The sequence below is a fragment of the Periplaneta americana genome, chromosome 16 (assembly GCF_040183065.1).
Source record: "Periplaneta americana isolate PAMFEO1 chromosome 16, P.americana_PAMFEO1_priV1, whole genome shotgun sequence".
NCBI lineage: Eukaryota > Metazoa > Arthropoda > Insecta > Blattodea > Blattidae > Periplaneta > Periplaneta americana.
Genome location: NC_091132.1, coordinates 168,610,693 through 168,631,654, shown reverse-complemented (window position 1 = coordinate 168,631,654; position 20,962 = coordinate 168,610,693). Strand labels below are relative to the sequence as shown.

Sequence of the window (20,962 nt, the reverse complement as noted above, 5' to 3'; positions counted from 1 at the left end):
AAATACTTGTACACGCCTCGCAACTTTACTTTATCTGGGGCCATTTTTCAGCTCACTGCATTTTTATATAAAGTAGCCTACTTATAAGCAAATTGAAAGTTTTTATAGCACCTATGTTTAAACAAGAAATGAATTACCTAATTAATGAAATTAGTTTAATGGCCGAATATTTATTCTGTATGTGTTTTTATTTTCTTTTCAATTATCAAAGAACACATTCACTTTCCTTGAAATAAAAGACAAAATGAGATATGTTATACCATCAAGTGTTAATTATTGTCTTTAAAGTTAATTTAGTCTCATTACCTGGTGCACTAGAAAGAAGAAGGTAATTTTACAAATAATTAGTCTTGATCTTGGAATGTAGGCTTATACATTCGACATTATATGGATCGATGTTATCCAGGTTGAAGTGCCGTCAGCTATGGATCCTACAATTTATAATGCTAAGACACCATAATCTTATTAAGACACTCGTACAAAAAAATAGTACATAAAACACATTTATAATGTTATACAATTATTACATTATAAACATGTTACATAATAAACTATTGTAGTCGTTACTATTTAATTCTTGTGCGCAATTTCATGCCTTCTGAGATTCGACGAATTCGTAAAGCACTTACCACAAACCTCGCACACATACGGTTTGCCACGAGTGTGTACGAGAGAATGCGATTTGAGATGACTGGAACTAGAAAAACATTTTTTACAAATATCGCATTCATAAGGTTTCTCCCCAGTGTGCATGCGTAGATGTTGCCTCAGAACTCTCAAATTGGAGAAAGAAGTTCCACAAACGTCGCATACGCACGGTTTCTGACCTGCGTGTATATTTAAATGTTCCCTCAAACTTACTGAGTGCAGAAAAGATTTTCCGCAAACATCGCATTTGAATTGTTTGTCATTCGCGTGTTGACGTACGTGCAACTTTAAATAAGAAGAACGCGTAAAAACTTTCCCGCAAACCTCGCATTTAAAAGGCTTCTCGCCCGTATGAATTAGAACATGCATTTTCAAACTACTCGCGAGCAAAAATGTCTTACCACACACGTCGCATTTATGTGGTTTTTCCCCCCTGTGCCGACGATCATGCACTTTCAAGTCACGAGCGTAACTAAAGCATTTCCCGCATAACTCACATTTGAAGGCTTTCTCTCCTGTGTGTAGAAGTTTATGATCCTTGAGAACCCCAGAATACTGGAAGGATTTGCCGCAAATGTCACACTTGAAAGGTCTTAATCCCGAATGGAAAAATTCATGCCTTTTTAAACAAGATCGCTGAGAAAAACATTTTCCACACTCATCGCATTTAAAAGGTTTCTCTCCGGTGTGCATCCGCTTGTGCGAGCACAGACCCCAGGAATCGGAGAAAGATTTTTCGCACTCATCGCATTTGAAAGGCTTCAATCCGGTGTGAAACCGCTGATCGTGAGCTTTCAAGGAAACGAAATACGAAAAGCATTTTCCACAGGTGTTACATTTATACGGTTTCTCTCCAGTGTGCGTTCGAGAATGCGTCTTGAGACTCCAAGCGCTAGACAAGACTTTTCCGCAGACGTCGCATTCGAAAGGCTTCAGTGCGGTGTGATCACTGCCAACTGCAACGCTGAAATCAAAAAGTGTGGCGTGTCTATAAAACAGTCACATTATATAATTTCGCTAAATAATATTAAATAAATATTAATTATATTGAAAACCTCAAGCTGTAATTGTGGCAATTTATTTGTGTCTGCAATGGCTAGATATTCGGTAATGAAGTCATTCCGTGGTAAGAATAAACATGAGTGTATAGTATATACTGGACTTTTTTTTTAGTATATACTCTTGTTAGTAAGAATAAAAACTTTTGAGTACCTACTCATTTTTGATTACATACTCATAACATGGAAGCATAGTAGAATATACTCCTTGTCCATCTTGTACAGAATATATACTCATGCTTGATAAGAATAAAAGCTAGTGTATTCTCATATTTATAAGTTCGTTCTCATGTTATTCTGAGTATGGTTTGTAGCAGGTTCAGTTCTGAGTATTTGTTGATTTGTGTTCAGTTTAAAGTTAAATAATAAAAATAGCAGAATTTATGAACGATGCAGTACCTCATGGAAAAATATAGAAAAAGACGTGAACTTCAGAAGCCTTTAACGCTTCACTAAAGTGAATGTGAAAAAGGTTAAACACATATTTGTTCTTCATAAAAAACATAACCTATAAGAATATGAATGGCTATCAAATTATAAGGTTAGATTGTATTGTTAAATATAATTAACAATTGCAGTTTATTTTGTAAATTGCAAAATGCAATTACTTGTAACTTTAAAATTATCTGTAACTGCTCCATAATAAAAAATACAATTACCATAACTGGAATTCTATCAACATCCCGTAATGACGATTTCCCCAGTAGTATTTTCTTGTTTCCTGCTTTATTAACGTCACTTATCTAATTCACTCTCACTTTCATACTTATTTACTTATTTATTCATTTAATTAATTAATTAATCTATTTCTTTATTTATTTTATTTATGTACTTATTTATTTATTTACTTAATTTATTTCATTTATTTAATCAATTTAATTTATTAATTTTCTTAATTATTTAATAAGTTTATTTCATTACTTATATACTTATTTAATTAATTTATTTATTAATACATTTATTTATTTAATTTATTTATGTATCTATTTATTTTATTTTATTAATTAATTACATTTATTTAATTATTTAATTTATTTTATTCTTTATTCTATTTATTTACTTATTTATTTCTTTATTTATCCATTATTAAAATTTACAAAACCCAAAACAAAAACCACTAGAACATGCAGATAGCATGTGTAAGTCTATAAAAAACTGAGCATCAGGGTGCAATGTGGTCAAAGATGATAGGTAACATGAGAATATACTAAATTTTAAACGATCAAGAAGGCTGTTGAGATGAATATATGTTCGCGTTAGGTAGAATGTCTTTATTCTTACTAATCAATCACTTTCTGCAGTCGAATGTTTTTGTACACTGGGCAGCCGATAGTTTTACATTTTGCTCACCTTCCTGTTATGACTTCATCCTCCTCAGCAGCTTCTTGCAGATCTCTCTCTTCCTTCACTGTATCTTCATTACAGAATCCTTCCTGAAACGAAAGGCTAACAGAAGCACACATAATGCGAACTAAAACAAATAGAACTCGTCCCATTCAAGATTTCTGTGGAATGTATTGCTTGATATTTTTTATAAGCTTGCAAAACACATCTGCTGGTAGTAACAAATTCGTACTGTACAAGCTTCACTGCCAAATATATTGGTCGAGACATAAAACTGTCACTTGTACTTAAAATGTTGATCCCAGACTACAGCTGTAGTAGTTCTGATTGAAAAATTGATTCGGTAACGCCATATTTTGCTGTATTCATAAAGTATAGCAGCAGACGTGGTTATCTTACGATCGTTACTTCCAGTTATATTAAGCAACTAGCCATACCCGTGCGCTTTGCTGCACTTGTTATAAATAAATATCATTGACTTAAATCTGTTATATTTCCAAATACAGCTTTGTTATTGTTAGTTAATAAATAATTCATTATCAATTATAAAGCGTTTGCTCCTGAATTACTTTCAAAGTTGTATTTAGAACTATGAATGTAACTGTGATTACATGCAATAGGTTCTGGAGTTGTTCGATTAATTATACTTTTAAGCTTGGTATTATGTTAGACCTAACAGCTTCTGAAATAATATATATTTGTAAGAACTGATGGTTGTTACTCTCAACTGGAAGAAGTTTTGTCACCAAATGATATCATTTGAAATAAGGTGTTGTACTGCCCTATATTATTTAAAACGTGTGTTGATAACGGATGTACTGCTATAAGTACCTACAAAAGTTTTAACTGGTTGTGAGGCCTCTTGAATCTCAGGAAGAAAAACTTTTCCAGCAGCGCAACGTATTCAAGGCTAATTTACAAACATGTTAAGCGAATTATTCTTGCAACGAAAACGGATGCTCCCTAGACCAAATAGTCTTATTTTAATTATGTAATTACTTCATAATTTCATCTGGTATGACGTTATGACTGAGGTACCCATGTTGTTAATTGTTTTTATTGTAACATTCGGCCGTAACTGACCGAATATATAAGATCTCGCGCTCAGAGGGGTGGAGCTTGGGGTTTGAGATGGCCTACAAACCACAAGTCATGCTAAAGATGTTGGTTTGTTAATTATTCAATATGGAGTGTTGTGCACTACAAAGAACTGTTACCTATTAAGTATACATTACCCTAGCTCACCCAAATACGTAATTAAGCCATAAAATATGTACTGTTATGTTACTGAATAATTAATATTGAATATGTGCCGCGTGTATATTTGTAAAATTATTCCATTTCTGGCTTTCATTCTTTCATAAAAAACGCAACGCAAATCAGACATCAAATTTCAGTACGCTACCTCCAAATAGCATTAACTTTAACTGCAGTACATATAGCTAATTATTAGTTTCGACAATATATAAAGTTTTCTGGGGTAAGGTTCTGTTTAGTCCTACTTTATCTGCATTTGTGCCCAGTCATCGATTCACTTTTGAGCTTCTGTAATGACAAAGCCTACGTCCTTAAGTGAACTACACTTTCCAATGATGAAACAATTATTTAAATCTATTAAATAGTTTCCTGAGATTGCCTCATACAAACATACAAAATACTCTCTCTTTATAATATAATAATATTTAGTATACTATAAACACATATCAATCATCCGTATATTAATTTGATTGTTGTCCAAGGACTCCAAGACCACCTTAAATGCAGTCATTTGTTTCATCTTTATTACTCGTATTTTAATCCGACCTGGCCACGATACAAAAAACATTGTTATTTTAAAACGGATATATCTCGCCATATGGTAATGCAGAATTCCTGCACTGAAATATTACGTACTTCGGTACATCATAGTAATATCGGTCCTATCAAAATTTTGCATAGAATAAAACTTATCGCAAATCGTTTTTTAAGAAACTTTTGTTATGTAATATTTTTCATAAAAATCAATAATAAGCGAAATATTTCGATTTAATTGAAGCCCCCCTTTTAAATAAAGTATTTTGAATGCCATATAGCCTATAATCTAAGTTACAACGAACTTAATTTATATTCCAATTTTCATATAAATCGGTTCAGCCATTATCGCGTGAAAAGGTAACAAACATCCAGATAGACAGACAGAAATTAAAAAAAAACTATTTCCGGTTTCAGGGTGATTAATTATACACGTTGACACCAATTATTTTTGGAAAATCGAAAATTATCAGAAAAATTACGGCTACAGATTTATTATTAGTATAGATGAATACAAATAATTGCTAATTTGATAAGAAACGTGCTGCATTTTTTTCAATTCCCTTAGGAATGAGGAGAGTAAGATCAGCAATGAAATGCAAGTAGGAACATCTTAAAACCTTTGAAGGCACAACAGATTGCAAGATGCAATTGTTGCATTGTATAAAGTGATGGCGATATAAAATACAAACCATCGCAACCAAAATTTTTCCTCACCTCAGATTCCCCTTCCAACACACATTTAATCAGGACTGAATTTTCTTCATGCTTCACGTTCGATGTGAGATTGTAGTGCGAGTCCTCAAACTCCATCTTTATCTGAAACAGAACGGGGAAGCTCTCATTTTGTGGGAGGAATAGACCTGCCTGGCACTAAAAGCTCCGAGGAAAAAGACTCTGTATAAACGAACACCACTCACCTCTGATTCACATTTCGTGTGACAAACTTTATCTGTCACTAGATTGATTTCATCTTTCACTTCTGGTGTGATATTAGGGCTAGAAGAATCCGCGCTCTTCAATTTTATCTGAAAACAATGTCAGATTGAACACTACAAATAATGCCCATGGCTTGTCAGTATATCTTTTGATTAATAATCTTCCTCTTATATAATCGTGAAAACTTTGTAAATAATTCAACAGTTCATAGCATAAATACACGTCAAAAATAACTTTCATACTCCATTGGCAAGTCTATCGTGCTATCAAAAAGGAGTGAGTTATATGGCAGTAAAAATTTTTAATAGCCTCCCTCCCTATCGATATAAAAAATGGAACTCAAAACATAAGATTATTTAGGGCCAAATTAAAGAAGTACCTAATTTCTCACGCCTTCTATTCTGTAGGTGAATTCATGACATTCAATAACACTTCATGAAATTGATACTGAAACTTTGTGTAGTACTAGTAGACTATATTGTAAATCTCGTCTGTATATATTTCATCTAGACTGTGACTATAAATTAAGACTTTATAATAGTATTAAGTTTTTTGACTTGTTCCATATTTTAGCTGTAAAGCAATGTATGAATACCATGGAATGTTAATAAATACAATACAATACAATACTATACTTCGAGCAAAATAATACGTATTGATTTATTTATTTAATATTATCGATTAAATACTTCATGCAGTAAAGCCTGCAATCTATCTGTGTGCTCGAGATGAACTGGATACTGCTAGCAATATGACAAGGATGTGAAAACGGTTTGAAATGAGGATGGCGATCATAGTTAAGAACCAGAAACGAAAATAATTTTATCAGCAGAGAATTATATCAATCTAATCAATAAAAGAAACAGCTACCTCAATATGCAGATCTGAAAAGCTGTTTATGGAAGATCACACATAGTCAAAACAGATGTTCACGTACAATTGATCAAAGATGACTGGAATTTCAATGCTACCAACCTAAAGCATAAAGTACTACTTCACTTAGCTGTATTACATTATGCGATAAAAACAGTAGCTTTACAAACAAGTCACCATATGAAGGATTAATAATTATATATCTGCAATATTGGAGATTAAGTACACGAACATGGCTGCATTATAATTTGTTTATCAGTTTAACACATCAGAACACATCTGAGTATCACACAGAGGTTCAAAATCATAGGCATATAAAATAAAACTCCAACAAAACATTAAAGAATTCCACAGGAAAATTCAAAGAAAATGTAAAGGACATTCATGCATGAAATTTAGATATTAGTTTCTTTATAATATAGTATGTCATAGAAATTATTCCTGTATACTGACGATGCTACGATCTAATTACTACAACTAACAAAAAAAAATCTTATCTACCGTAATTACGAATGGGCCAAGTATGACTAATATGATACAATAGAAAATGTCGGACCAATCTGATACAGACTTCCTCATAATCCAGCATAGGGCAGGTAAATTTGTTAAAGGTAAAAGAGAAGACGGAAAGACACAATAAATGAACTTAAATGGGAACACTGGTAAACAGACGTAGAAAAAATAGAATAACATCATTGTATAGAGCATATCTAGGTCAGAAAGCATGGGTAGACATAACGGCTTGGTTAGAAAAGCCAACATACTATGGTAGGAACGATCATGATTTTAAAATCAAATGTAGGAAACAGAAAACGGATGTAGGTAAATTCTCATTTTTAAATAGAACTATAAATGATTGGAATGACCTACCTGCAGCGGTCTTTGAGGGCTGTCATTCGTTAAGGGGACTTAAAAGTAAATTAAAAAGTTGTGTATAAAGCGTAAATTTAAAAAAAAAAAAAAAAAAACAAAGAGACGTTACATACTTAAGGTGACATATTTTCTTAGCCTGACGAGTTATTCCCTTGTTTGACTTGTAACTAATTTTAAAATAGCTTGTAAGAGGGTCTTAGACTACAAATGTTTAGTTTAAATGTAGTTCTGTTTATAAGTATGAATAAGGGTGTAAATGTTTGTCTTATTTGAACTGTTGTATCAGTAAAGCGAGGTGAGTCAATGAAGTTATGGTTTACAATGGCAGTGAATAGGTTCGATTAGTGATAATTTATAGTGTTTTCTATAGTGGCCGTGAAATGTGTTATATAGTGTCAGTGAAATGTGTTCTATAGTGTCAGTGAAATGTGTTATATAGTGTCCGTGAAATGTGTTATATAGTGCCAGTGAAATGTGTTCTATAGTGTCAGTGAAATGTGTTATATAGTGTCAGTGAAATGTGTTCTATAGTGTCAGTGAAATGTGTTATATAGTGTCCGTGAAATGTGTTATATAGTGTCAATGAAATGTGTTCTATAGTGTCCGTAAAATGTGTTATATAATGTCAGTGAAATGTGATCTATAATGTCAGTGAAATGTGTTATATAGTGTCAGTGAAATGTGTTCAATAGTGTCAGTGAAGTGTGCTATAGAGTGTCAGTGAAATGTGATCTATAATGTCAGTGATATGTGTTCTATAGTGTCAATGAAATGTGTTATATATTGCCAGTGAAATGTGTTCTATAGTGTCAGTGAAAAGTGTCCTATAGTGTCAGTGAAATGTGTTATATAATGTCAGTGAAATGTGATCTATAATGTCAGTGAAATGTGTTCTATAGTGTCAGTGAAATGTGTTATATATTGTCATTGAAATGTGTTTTAGTGTCAGTGAAATGTGTTTTGTAGTGTCAGTGAAATGTGTTCTATAGTGTTAGTGAAATGTGTTATATATTGTCAGTGAAATGTGTTCTATAGTGTCAGTGAAATGTGATCTATAATGTCAGTGAAATGTGTTATACAGTGTCAGTGAAATGTGATCTATAATGTCAGTGAAATGTGTTCTATATTGGCAGTGAAATGTGTTAATATATTGTCAGTGAAATGTGTTGTATATTGTCAGTGAAATGTGTTAATATATTGTCAGTGATATGTGTTACATAGTGTCAGTGAAACGTGTTAATATATTGTCAGTGAAATGTGTTATATAGTGTCAGTGAAATGTGTTAATATATTGTCAGTGAAATGTGTTATATAGTGTCAGTGAAATGTGTTATATAGTGTCAGTGAAATGTGTTAATATATTGTCAGTGAAATGTGTTATATAGTGTCAGTGAAATGTGTTAATATATTGTCAGTGAAATGTTATATAGTGTCAGTGAAATGTGTTAATATATTGTCAGTGAAATGTGTTCTAAAGTGTCAGTGAAATGCGTCATAGTGCCACTACAGTGAGTGAGATGAGAGTAAAGTGAAAGACTATTGAAACTTATGTAGGGCCTATACATACGTGAGTTTTAATAGAAAATTAGGTTCACTTATTAATTAGGTTATTTTATGTATTATTATTATTAATGTAGTTATTGTGTATTATTTGTATCGTGTATTTAATTATATTATGTAATATTTTTATTGTTTAATGAAGTTACTACTGCTAGCAGGTGTTTGCCTATTTGCAGTGTTAATACATACATACATACATACATACATACATACATACATGGAATTTAATAAAAGGCAGTCTTGTTTGCTGAAAAAACTTTGATGTGATGTTAGGTTACGTTTCATTGCTCTTCAATGAAATAGTTTAAAATATTTTCTTAAATTTTGCTTTTACTCAGAACAGTGTCAACTTCATTTTTCTCTAAAAAAAATTTGTGAATGTTAACCAGGCTAGCAATAAGTAATTACTGAATGATAAGGGCCATTATGATATGGTAGAAGGGCTTTTGTGATATTAAATTTACTATGAAAGAAACTGTCCAAATTAATCAATTGTCGAACTTAAAATAAGCTATTATCTCTTGAGGGTTTTTTTTATAACATTTAGTCTTCAGGGATGTTTGAATTTATATGTTGACATATTCAATATAGTATAAAATAAAAAATTACACATAGAGACTTATTTTTGCTTGTTTACCTAACAATTTTAGCTTAATAGTCATTCTTCTTACTGCTAAAATGTAACAATTTTGGAAACGACATTCATCATTATTTGAAAGTGTATTGTATGTTTATATTAGCAATACAAACTGTATCACAGTTTTCTCAATCTGTTTCCTTAGAGGAAAAAAACAAACAAAAAAAAATATATATTTTTTTTTAACATAGAAATTTCTACTATATACAGTGAAGGTGTAAATTTTAAGTTAAGTTTGTAAATTTTTATCGTAAAAGGGAGCCATTAAAAAAGTTGCTAAGTCTTACTCCATTTTAATGTGTTTTCAACCGAACTTTTACAGGAGATACAATAAGCATCTGTGTGTATCACAATAGCCAAAACTGAAGGTTATTATGATGCATTGCTTAATCTTTTTATTTTATTTTGTCTATTATTACAAATAAAAAGGAAATTTAACTCCAAATCCCTCATATGTCTCTATAGTAGCACGATTTAATATTTTCAAATTTATACAAAAATGACAGTAAAGGTTTGAATTTTTATATCATAATAGCTCTTCTTGAGCCTACTGTAACTACTAATAAAAAGTTTCCAGTTAACCTCTGATGAAGACTCTTGCATGTATGTTTCAGCGATTCTGTCTACAGCCAACAAGTCATCTTCTGTTTCTTTCTTCACATACATCTCAAGACAGGGTTCAGACAGAAATTCGCATTTTTTCACATCTGCATTATTATCTTCGTCCGTCGCCAATGGATCATCCTCTGGTTTTGTCTTGTTCGCGTTCATGGCCTCGTCGTGATGCAGATGGAAACCTGAATGCAATCGCAGAACATAAGCTGAACTGAACTGGAAACAATAACTGAGTAATCAAATTAACAAACTGCCAACACCCAGGAACTGGATAAATTGTGAATCACTCGATCAATTTATAAAGATCATTAGTATATAACAGGTGTGGACTGCACTATACAGGGTGCTCTAAAATTCCCATTACAAACTTCTAGGACTTGTTAAGGGGACTGAGTAGATAATGTTTTGAATTGGAACCCATGTCCGGAAACGGTACAGCCGTTTGAAAACATGTTTTTAACGCGACCACTTTACAAGTAATTTATTTTATTATGAGGCGTGACCCAGCACATCACTTGTTTTACAATTCAACTCATTAATAACCAAAGAAACAAAATGGAAACTGAATCATTTGTCACAAACACTTTTGTTTACAGTTCAACTTAAACTGTTTTTGTCCTTTTCAAATGATGGTTAAAATTCAAATCCACTATAAATGCGGCTCGATGTGGCGACCACCAACTTCGTTGCACGCATTGTACCCACGAATGATGTTTTTTAAACGCGCTCTATCACACCTGGTGTATCTGCAATATCTCCTGCAGCGACCACAACTCGTGCCACCAGATCTTCTGCTGTTTCTACAGGAGTCTCATAAACCAAACTCTTCATACGACCCCAGAGTAAAAAGTCCAATGGAGTCAAATCCGGTGATCATGGAGGCCATGGAGGATCTGACGTAAGCACCCCTCATCATGTAACGCTGCAGGCGGACGAATCGCGAAGCTATTACTTGTTGAGCCACGTGACGTACGTTCAGGCGTGCTTGCTTTCAAACGACTATAGCACAGAAACGGTACGTTTCCGGACATGGGTTCCAATTCAAAATATTACCTACTCGGTCCCCTTAACAAGTCTTAGAAGTTTGTAAGGGGAATTTTAGAGCACCCTGTATATTCAATTAGGCCTATATGAAAATGTAAGGTGAAGAATGAAATGTGTCATACTGAAACCGAGAATCAGTGTACTGTTGCTCTACACAATGTCGAGGCACTCGATATAATAGGCGACATAGAGATAGGGTAAATATTCGATCGATATCTATTCATAATTATTATAGCCTACTAAATTAGCAACCATGATCGTTCAAAATGAACGTAAAGGAAGAGTATTTGTTTGGCGTATTGTGTGGTAAATACACTGTAATTACTTCAATAAGAATAACTTGTATAGTTAATATAGATAATTGTACATACAGCATATTAATTACTTACTCGCTTTCCAATGTTGCATCACAGCCTGAAAGATTATATTTTACTTCGTGAACCGGTCTAGTTTGCTTGTGTGATCCAAAAGGCAGTGATTGTGTTCCAACATCGAAAAATATTACTTCGTAATTTTAAATCTCAGCCTATAGAAGTGCGAGTCGAAGAACTACACCTCAAGGATACGGAATTACAAACTTTATCGTATAAATCTGTGGATAACTGATCTCCGTATAGTTACTAGTAAATATTGTAATATCAAGATGAATATTTTTTCATCGTCTTCGTCGTCATCATCTTCGTCATCGTTTCCTTCTTCATCCTCTTCGTCAGAAGAAGAAATAGAATTGCCGATACGACAGCGACAATTTCGTGACAGAAATAACCCTTTTGATATATATGATGAAGGTGAGTTCAAGAAACGATTCCGGTTATCGAAAGAACTTGTAATGAATCTCCTTCATGAAATCGGCCAACATCTGGAACCAAGTACAAGAAGAAGCATGCCTCTGTCAGGGATGAACCAGCTGTTGTTGTGCCTTCGGTTCTACGCTTGCGGCAGTTTTCGGATTGTGATCGGGGACTGTTTAAATGTTAACAAATCTACAACGAGTAGGATTATTCGGAAAGTGACGCATTACATCGCCCTACTTCGGCCCAAGTATGTTAAAATGCCAAAGACTGATGCAGAGGTGACTGACAACAAAACCGAGTTCTTCAATATCGCGGGGTTCCCCGATGTGTTGGGATGTGTAGATGGCACTCATGTGCGGATCCAGCATCCTGGCGGAGACAACGCCGAGGTGTACAGAAACAGAAGCGGGTATTTTTCTTTGAATGTGCAAGTCGTATGCAATGCAAAGCTTGAAATATGTGATATCGTTGCCCGGTGGCAAGGTTCAACTCAGGACAGCACAATGTTCGATTCTTCGTATCTACGTGCCCGGTTTGAGACAGGTGAAATAGCTGGCGGTTATATCCTTGGCGACAGCGCTTATCCTTGCAGAAAGTACCTTATGACGCCGATTACCAACCCAGGAACACCAGCAGAAGTCAGGTACAATACAGCTCACGCACGGACGAGGAACTGCGTGGAGAGAGCAATTGGGATATGGAAGAGGAGATTCCCTTGCTTGTCTTTTGGGATGAGGACGAAATTGGAAACTACCGCAGCTGTGATAGTTGCAACAGCTGTGTTGCATAACTTGGCGCAGAGAGAGAATGACGTACCTGGTGAACTACATGAACAACCACCTGACGTGGACCATGACCATCTTGTTCATAGTGACGATGCTGAAGGGAATGCAGTACGAATGGAAATAATTAACAAATATTTCAGTTAATACCTGTAAACTCCTGTAAGATGCAACTTACTTACAAACATAATCCTAATCATTAGGACTGTTGTGTTTATTTCGAGCTTTTTCAGTTTCAACAGCTACCGGTAGTATTTTTAAGTCAGTTTCATATTCTATGATTTGTATTTTCTTGTTATGTTCAACTGTAATTTTGCTGTAATTTTAGTCACTTTTCCCCTGCATTAAATATTTTCCTCTACTGTTTCTGAATTTTATTTCAATTAGATTGTTTCTGTTAATGCACTTTCTAACAACATCTTTCCGTTATGAAGTTCCAGTTACAAGATAGGGTTGTATTACTGGTGTTGATCATGATCAGAAGGCTGTGGTATTGTGACTAGTGCTGTTTGCGTTGAAATACACTGGTCAAAAAAAGTTAAGCATATTTCCAGTTTACCCAATAATACCTGATATTTATGTTTCTTTTGGTTTTATGTGGCACGTATTATGTTTACCAATTCAAACTCTTTCATTTGTTTTATTCTGCATCACTAGGTAACGTCCAAATCACGGCTAGTAAACAAAGCCTGTAATTCGAGCAAAGTTCAGTCAGTGTCGTTTTGCTTCATAGTGCAGTACAATGGCTCGGAACACCCTTACAATGGCAGACCGCATCAAAATCATCACTTTGATGGAACAAAACATGAGACAAGTTGATGTTGCTAACATCCTTCATGTGAATCAGAGTATTGTCTCCAGACTGTGGAGAAAGTTCCAGGAAACCCAGTCAATAGCAGATCGACCTCGCGAGGGCCGTTCACGCTAAACAACACCAGATCAGGACCGGTATGTAAGGTTATCTGCACGTAGGAACCCTATAGCCTCAGCTACAACTCTGCGCCATGACCTGCGCGAAGCCACTGGTGTTGCTGTAAGTAGCCAAACTGTGCGCAATAGACTTCATGACATAGGGTTGTATGCTCGAAGACCACTCAAGACTCCAGCACTCCCTCCACATCACAGGGGTGCTCGTGCAAGATGGGCTAGAGCACATGAGAATTGGACACGAGACCAATGGACCAGAACTTTATTCTCAGACGAAGTGAGAATGGGCCTACACCCTGACAACAACTCTATTCGCGTATGGACACGAACAGGGGAACGAAATCATCCCTCAATGACAGTGGAACGTCACCAACAGTTTGGTGGTTCAATCTTGTTTTGGGCAGGTGTCATGTTTGGCCGCCGCACACCACTGGTTTCAATAGAGGGAAACATGACTGCTGCCGTGTATGAGAACAACATCCTCCAACCCATAGTAAGTGGAGACTGTAGGAGAAGGGTTCACTCTACAGGACGATAATGCTCGGCCTCATCGTGCTCATAGTGTGCAGCGGTATCTTGTAGAACATGGGATCTGAAGAATGGATTGGCCAGCATGCTCACCGGATATGAACTGCATAGGGCATGCATGGAGCTTTCTCAGGAGAGCCATTTCCAATCGTCCACATCACCCATTAACGATTCAAGAACTCAGAAATGCTGCCTTGGAAGAATGGGTCAATTTGCCTCAGGAGAGCTTAGATGCGTTGGTACAGAGTATGCCCCGTCACATACAAGAGTACCTCAGGGTTCGTGGAGGACCAACACGTTATTAAACAGGGCACTGAAAGCACCATTTCCTTTTCTTTGATGATGCACGAATTTCAACTTCCCTTATCTTTTCCGTTGTTTCCAAACAATGCAACTTTTTCATTTCATATTGAGTCCATTGTTAACAAATATTGTATTTCCACTTTTAAGTTTATTCTGTGGAACCAAGAAACCCAATTATAATTTATCTATTTTATTTTAATTAATAAAAACCGTTATATGCCTAATTATGCTTAACTTTTTTTGACCAGTGTAGTAGTAGGGTGGGGGATTACCAGGCGGCCCGGGTTTGATTCCCGGCCAAGTCATGACGGAATTAGTGGTGCAGAAGCAGACGTTGCAGAGACATTCCTAGAAACTGGTGGGGGGGGGGGAAATCCTACCGGGATTTCGCACCGTGGAGGAAAGATTATGGAATCCACTACCTCTTGCACCCTGACACTAAATATGGCATATATACTATATCATATTAGGTTTTGTTATGCTATATTCTATTACATTAAAAGTACATGCGGAACCTGAAAGAAACTGGATTGGAAACGAAAGAGTAGCAATAAATATTACGTACAGACTGATGGATTACCAATGGAGTCACAAATATCAAGCATATTAGCTGAAATCGTCGTGCATAATATAACAAACACACGTAGTAAACAATAACAAAAAACACGCGGAGAAAATAATGTACTGACATCGATACGTAGATGACGTAATAGTCTTATATAACGGCAATAAAAGACAACAGAAAACCTACATCAGCAACTCAACAAAATACATCTCAAATTAAAGTATAGTCTACAAAAGAAACAGAACATAACCTAACTACACTATAAACTTCTTAGACATCACTATAAGCAAAACAAATAACAAACACGAATTCAAGATAAACAGGAACCCCACAACACATACACAATTCATCAAACCAGCCCATACAACATAAACATGCTGCTTTCTGTAGCTACACATAATAATTAATATACCAATGAACAATGACAACTACACTGAAGAACTGAATACAATAAGATATATAGCACAAGACAATGGATATAACCTTAACATGATAGACACACTAATAAAAAAAGTAACACAAAAACATAAACCAACATTAACAACACACAAGAATAAATACATAACATCACAATACCAATACATACAAAATCACAACTTCATTCAGAAAACTAAAATATAAGATAGCATATAAATCAAATAACACAAGACAGAAATATCTAAATAATCACATCAAACATACAAATAAACATGATTCAACTGGGATTTACGAATTAAAATGCCATAGCTGCCCAGATTTTTACATACAAGATACAATGAACACATTAAACCCATAAGAACCGTACATAACATCAAATTACGCAGAATATATTACCAACAACAATCACGATTACAATAACAGCAACGATACGGAAATACAGACGTGGACAAATTATTAACAAAATTGACGATTTTTATGATAATTCTGTTTACAAAATTTGACTTTTCAATTTCGACTACCGTACAGTTGACAGTTTTGCATATTTCTATCATTACAGCAGACAGAAATATGCAAAAATGTCAACTGTAGTTTAAATTGAAGAGTTAAATTTTGTAAAAATATATAATAAAAATCTTCAATTTTGCTAATAATTTGTAAATTAGCAAAAAATGTCAACTACAGTCTAAATTGAAGAGTCAAATTTTGTAAAACTATAAAATAAAAATCTTCAGTTTTGCTAATAATTTGGAAATATCCAAAATGTCAACTATATTCCAAATTGAAGAATCGAATTTTGTACAAATATATAATAAAAATCTTCAGTTTTGCTAATAATTTGTAAATACGCAAAAATATCAAATGTAGTCCAAATTGAAGAGTTAAATTTTCTAAAAATATACAATACAAATCTTCAATTTTGCTAATAATTTGGAAATACGCAAAAATGTCAACTGTAGTCTAAATTGAAGAATCATACTTTGTAAAAATATATAAAAAAATGTTCAATTTTGCTAATAATTTGTCCACGTCTGTATTACACATCACACTAAAAAGTCGACAGTCAAACATCTTAGAACAATACGAAATATACAAACACAATAACACATCCACAGGATATACTTAATACGCATACATTATTCGATATTGTCCACACCTGTAGAGTAACGGTCAGCGCGTCTGGCTGCGAAACCAGGTGGCCCGGGTTCGATTCCCGGTCGGGGCAAGTTACCTGGTTGAGGTTTTTTCCGGGGTTTTCCCTCAACCCAATATGAGCAAATGCTGGGTAACTTTCGGTGCTGGACCCCGGACTCATTTCACCGGCATTATCACCTTCATTTTATTCAGACGCTAAATAACCTAAGCTGTTGATAAAGCGTCGTAAAATAACCTACTAAAATAAAATTATTCGATATTATAATACACGACACACAAACAACCACTCCATAACATAAGAGCAACACACCCCACCCGTACAACTGACGAACACGAACGCCGGAAATCAAGACCAGCTGGAGCAGCAGTAGTTCGAAAGACACTGAAGATGACACCACACCGGTGTCGAAACAGGAGCCGTTTGTCATAAGGTACATATTACCGCCGAGCTCTCATGGTTAACATTTGGCAGGTCTTTCCGTTATAAAATGACACCTAAACCGAGGTTGCAATGTCTTGTGCTGAGGACGAACAGTAAGGTATGTGATTAAAAATATTATTAAAGAGTTATTATTAAGAGTTAAGAATGTCAACGTACTCGTTTATGAAATAATAATAATAATAATAATAATAATAATAATAATAATAATAATAGCCATTTAACAATATAACTAGTGCTTATTCTTATCGAGGAAGTAGACGTGACAACGTGACGCTTAGAGTGAAACCTACAGAGCAACAATCGGTCGCCAAAATTATGTTTTAAAAGCACACCGCACGGTATTGTATGATGCCGACATGTTAACCATGAGAGCGCGGCGATAATACTTCTTTAAAATTATAACACTTTTAACGTTTCAACTAAGAAAGTTTTAAACTATTAAAGAAAAGTAAAGGAGGTAAATGTTCTAATTCGATATGAGGCAGTGGAACAAGTAGACAGCTTCAAACACTTGACGTGTACTATTAGTAGTATCAGGAGCTGGTGCCAAGAAATCAAAAGGACGATAGCAATAGGAAAGATAGCTTTTAATAAGAAAACGAGCACTTTTTACGAACATATATGGAAAAGAGTTAAGGAAGAGACTGCAAGTGTTTTGTGTAGAATGCGGCATTGTATGGGGCAGAAACAGAGATATTACGACGATGTAAAGCATTTGAAATTTGAATGTGAAATTCAATTTCGGAAGAGTGGGTGAAGAAGCAATGATGCTGAAACTGATCAGGGATAGAGCAAGAAAGTGGCTGGGTCACTAACTAACAAGGAACAACCAACTGATGGAAGAGTGAACGGGAAAATAAAATATAGCTTTGATTAATAACAGCATGCACAAAATTATATTATTTAACAATCAGTACTAACCTTTCTTATGAAGTTAGTGTGGTGTCCATCAACATTCCCTACGTCTCATCTTTATTGAATGTAGATCAGCAATAGCCTATCTTCAGCAATGTTCTGTTAATCCCCAATTACACCTGTGGCAATCATAAATGAACTAAAAATATTGGCCTCTTAACCAAAAATACTATAATCAAACACAAATAAAATAAATTATTAATATAAAAATTATTTACTAACAAAGGAATATTCAATAAACCTAAAAGATTATAAACATAAAATATATCAACTTAGCTGCGAAACACGATGTAGAGATTTCTTTCAACAACGTTCAAATGTTGTTCCAGTTCATCGAGATTTTCTTCACGTAGTATACTTTGTTTTTTCATACGAATTCTATCGTTTAGCCATCCCATCCACTTGTCTGTTTCTATACTCTGAAGTGGAACACCTGGAAATATTGCCTACTTAATATCCACATGCCATTGTTTCCTCAAAAGCATCTTACATAAAAGGTTTCTGTGTTCAAGTGTACACTCTCAAAGTGACATATCAATGTACTGAGCTACTGCAAAATGCTATGAACAGACACTTTCATTTTAAAACAGAGCAACATAGTATGCCATGACTGGGACTCGGAAAATATTTATTTTTTGTATGCTAAAAATCGGAAAATATGTGACAAAAAAAAAAGAGAAAATATTTAATTATGTTTCAATAATGTTACGTGAATATAAACAATATGCAGTACTCACCAGTATAAATTATGCTGTCTTGCCAACTGCTGAAGAATTATAGTAGACAATGATATTCATCCTCAAGTTGTCCATCAGAAATGACTGATGATTATCGCGGAACACTGCCTTGTACTGAGGAAAAGAGCCCCCTGGCCATTGAGAAACAACGTGCATTCCCTAGAGACATGTTTATTATTGGAAACGAAAACAGAGACAGCTGATGTTTATGAAATTATAATTGCTTCTTGAATCAGCGTTATCATAACTTACAAGGCACTCCTAAATGACACATCATTATTTATGTTCGTTAGCTACAGTACAAGTTTTTAGTGGCGAGGGTTTTTATCGCTTGTGGTGAGAACAGACTGCAATTCCGAGAAACAGTTGCCATCTGTCACGTGTAAACAACTGCACTGCGCATTCGGGTTATGAAATGGCGTTTTTGTCGAAGATCATTTGAAGAAAACTTAATTTTTATGTTTTTATGTATTTGAAAATATGTATTTAAATAATAAATTCAAAATATGTCCTTTCATGTAAAATAAAGTTTAAAATATATGCTCAGGTGACTGTCCGAAACTTGAAACAGAATCACTTACCTAACAATCCTAACCCTAGTCATGAGACATGGATTCATGAAAACTGCCATTTCAGCTTACTTAACAATGTAATTAATTTTGTGCTAGCTGATAATTCTATTCACTAACAGTCTCTCGAAGAATATAAATGGACTTCAATCTATATTTGAAATTGAAAAGCATTCAACGTGTTTTGCTGAGGTACACTTTTCTTTTAACAGAGATAATCAATCTATTGCCAATAAAATGAAACAAACTATATCTACAAAAATTCTTCCAGTTCACACAAGATTACTTTTATTAAACAAAAATTAAGAAGAGTAATACTATTAAACAGTGTAGAAACAAACATGTGTACGCAGTAAGCCATAACTTCGACCCAACAGATGGTTTTGAAGACCCTCAGTAGGCTCAGAAGCAATCAATGCAACTTAAGTAAGAGCTACAACACTTGCATACATGGGAAATGCGAGTTTTGCTGCTTGGTATAAGTAGATCTCTCCACACATTTAACCAGAAATACCTTACACGAGACATGGAATTACTTTAAAAGATATTTAATAAATCTGTTTCTATATTATAAATAATTAGGAACATTAAATCCAGACGGTCAGCATGTCTGGCCGCCAAACCTGGTGGCCCAGGTTCGAATCCCGGTCGGGGCAAGTAACTTGGTTGAGTTTTTTCCGGGGTTTTCCCTCAACCCAATACGAGCAAATGCTGGGTAACTTTCGGTGCTGGACCACGGACTCATTTCCACCGGCATTATCACCTTCATTTCATTCAGACACTAAATAAACTTAGATGTTGATACAGCGTCATAAAATAACCGAATAACATAAAAAGAAAAATCCATACGTTTGAGATGGGCAGGGCATGTAGCACGTATGGACAAATCCAGAAATGCATATAGAGTGTTAGTTGGGAGCCCGGACGAAAAAAGACCTTTGGGGAGACTGAGACGTAGATGAGAAGACAATATTAAACTGGATTTGAGGGAGGTGGGATATGATGGTAGAGACTGGATTAATCTTGTTGAGGATAGGGGCCAATGGCGGGCTTATGTGAGGACGGCAATGAACCTCCGGGTTCCTTAAAAGCCACATTTTTTATGGAAACATCATATAGCCTAAGCCAGAAATCAGTAGCAACATAAATGCAAGCACACAATTTATGAATGTTGTTACACAAAATGTAAAGCAACAGGTATGATGTGTTAGGAATACGTGCATTCTTTCCAAAGCACATCATAAATTACAGGTAAATACTTCCATGGATTATAAGTCAATGCCTTCATTATGGAGATTTTATTTTCACCTTTTATTCTCACTTTTACCATACAAGTACAATATAAATATCCTGAATCTATAATAATTACTCATATTATATGAACAACCTATTTTCTGAATGACGTTTCAAAGAGTAAATACATTCGATGCGTTCACAACAGTCTTT

The 20,962-nt window shown here is 34.6% G+C and overlaps 1 protein-coding gene across 6 annotated transcripts; it reads right to left on the bottom strand.

Annotated features, from left to right (window-relative positions):
* Nucleotides 1–183: 183 nt before the first annotated feature.
* LOC138691848 (zinc finger protein ZFP2-like) lies at nucleotides 184–18,766 on the bottom strand. 6 transcript variants are annotated; one of them, XM_069814380.1, is made up of 7 exons: nucleotides 18,433–18,766; nucleotides 18,217–18,329; nucleotides 10,306–10,520; nucleotides 5,762–5,869; nucleotides 5,559–5,660; nucleotides 3,057–3,139; nucleotides 184–1,612 (listed from the first exon to the last, which is right to left on the bottom strand). In XM_069814380.1, the coding sequence occupies exons 3-7, from the start codon at nucleotides 10,492–10,494 to the stop codon at nucleotides 571–573; spliced, it is 1,524 nt and encodes a 507-aa protein (XP_069670481.1). In that variant the 5' UTR covers nucleotides 10,495–10,520; nucleotides 18,217–18,329; nucleotides 18,433–18,766; the 3' UTR covers nucleotides 184–570. The 6 variants fall into 6 exon arrangements, with proteins under 6 accessions (XP_069670481.1, XP_069670482.1, XP_069670483.1 ...); XM_069814381.1 differs by having other exon boundaries at nucleotides 18,522–18,766; XM_069814382.1 differs by lacking the exon at nucleotides 18,433–18,766 and having other exon boundaries at nucleotides 18,217–18,395.
* Between the last annotated feature and the right edge of the window lie 2,196 nt (nucleotides 18,767–20,962).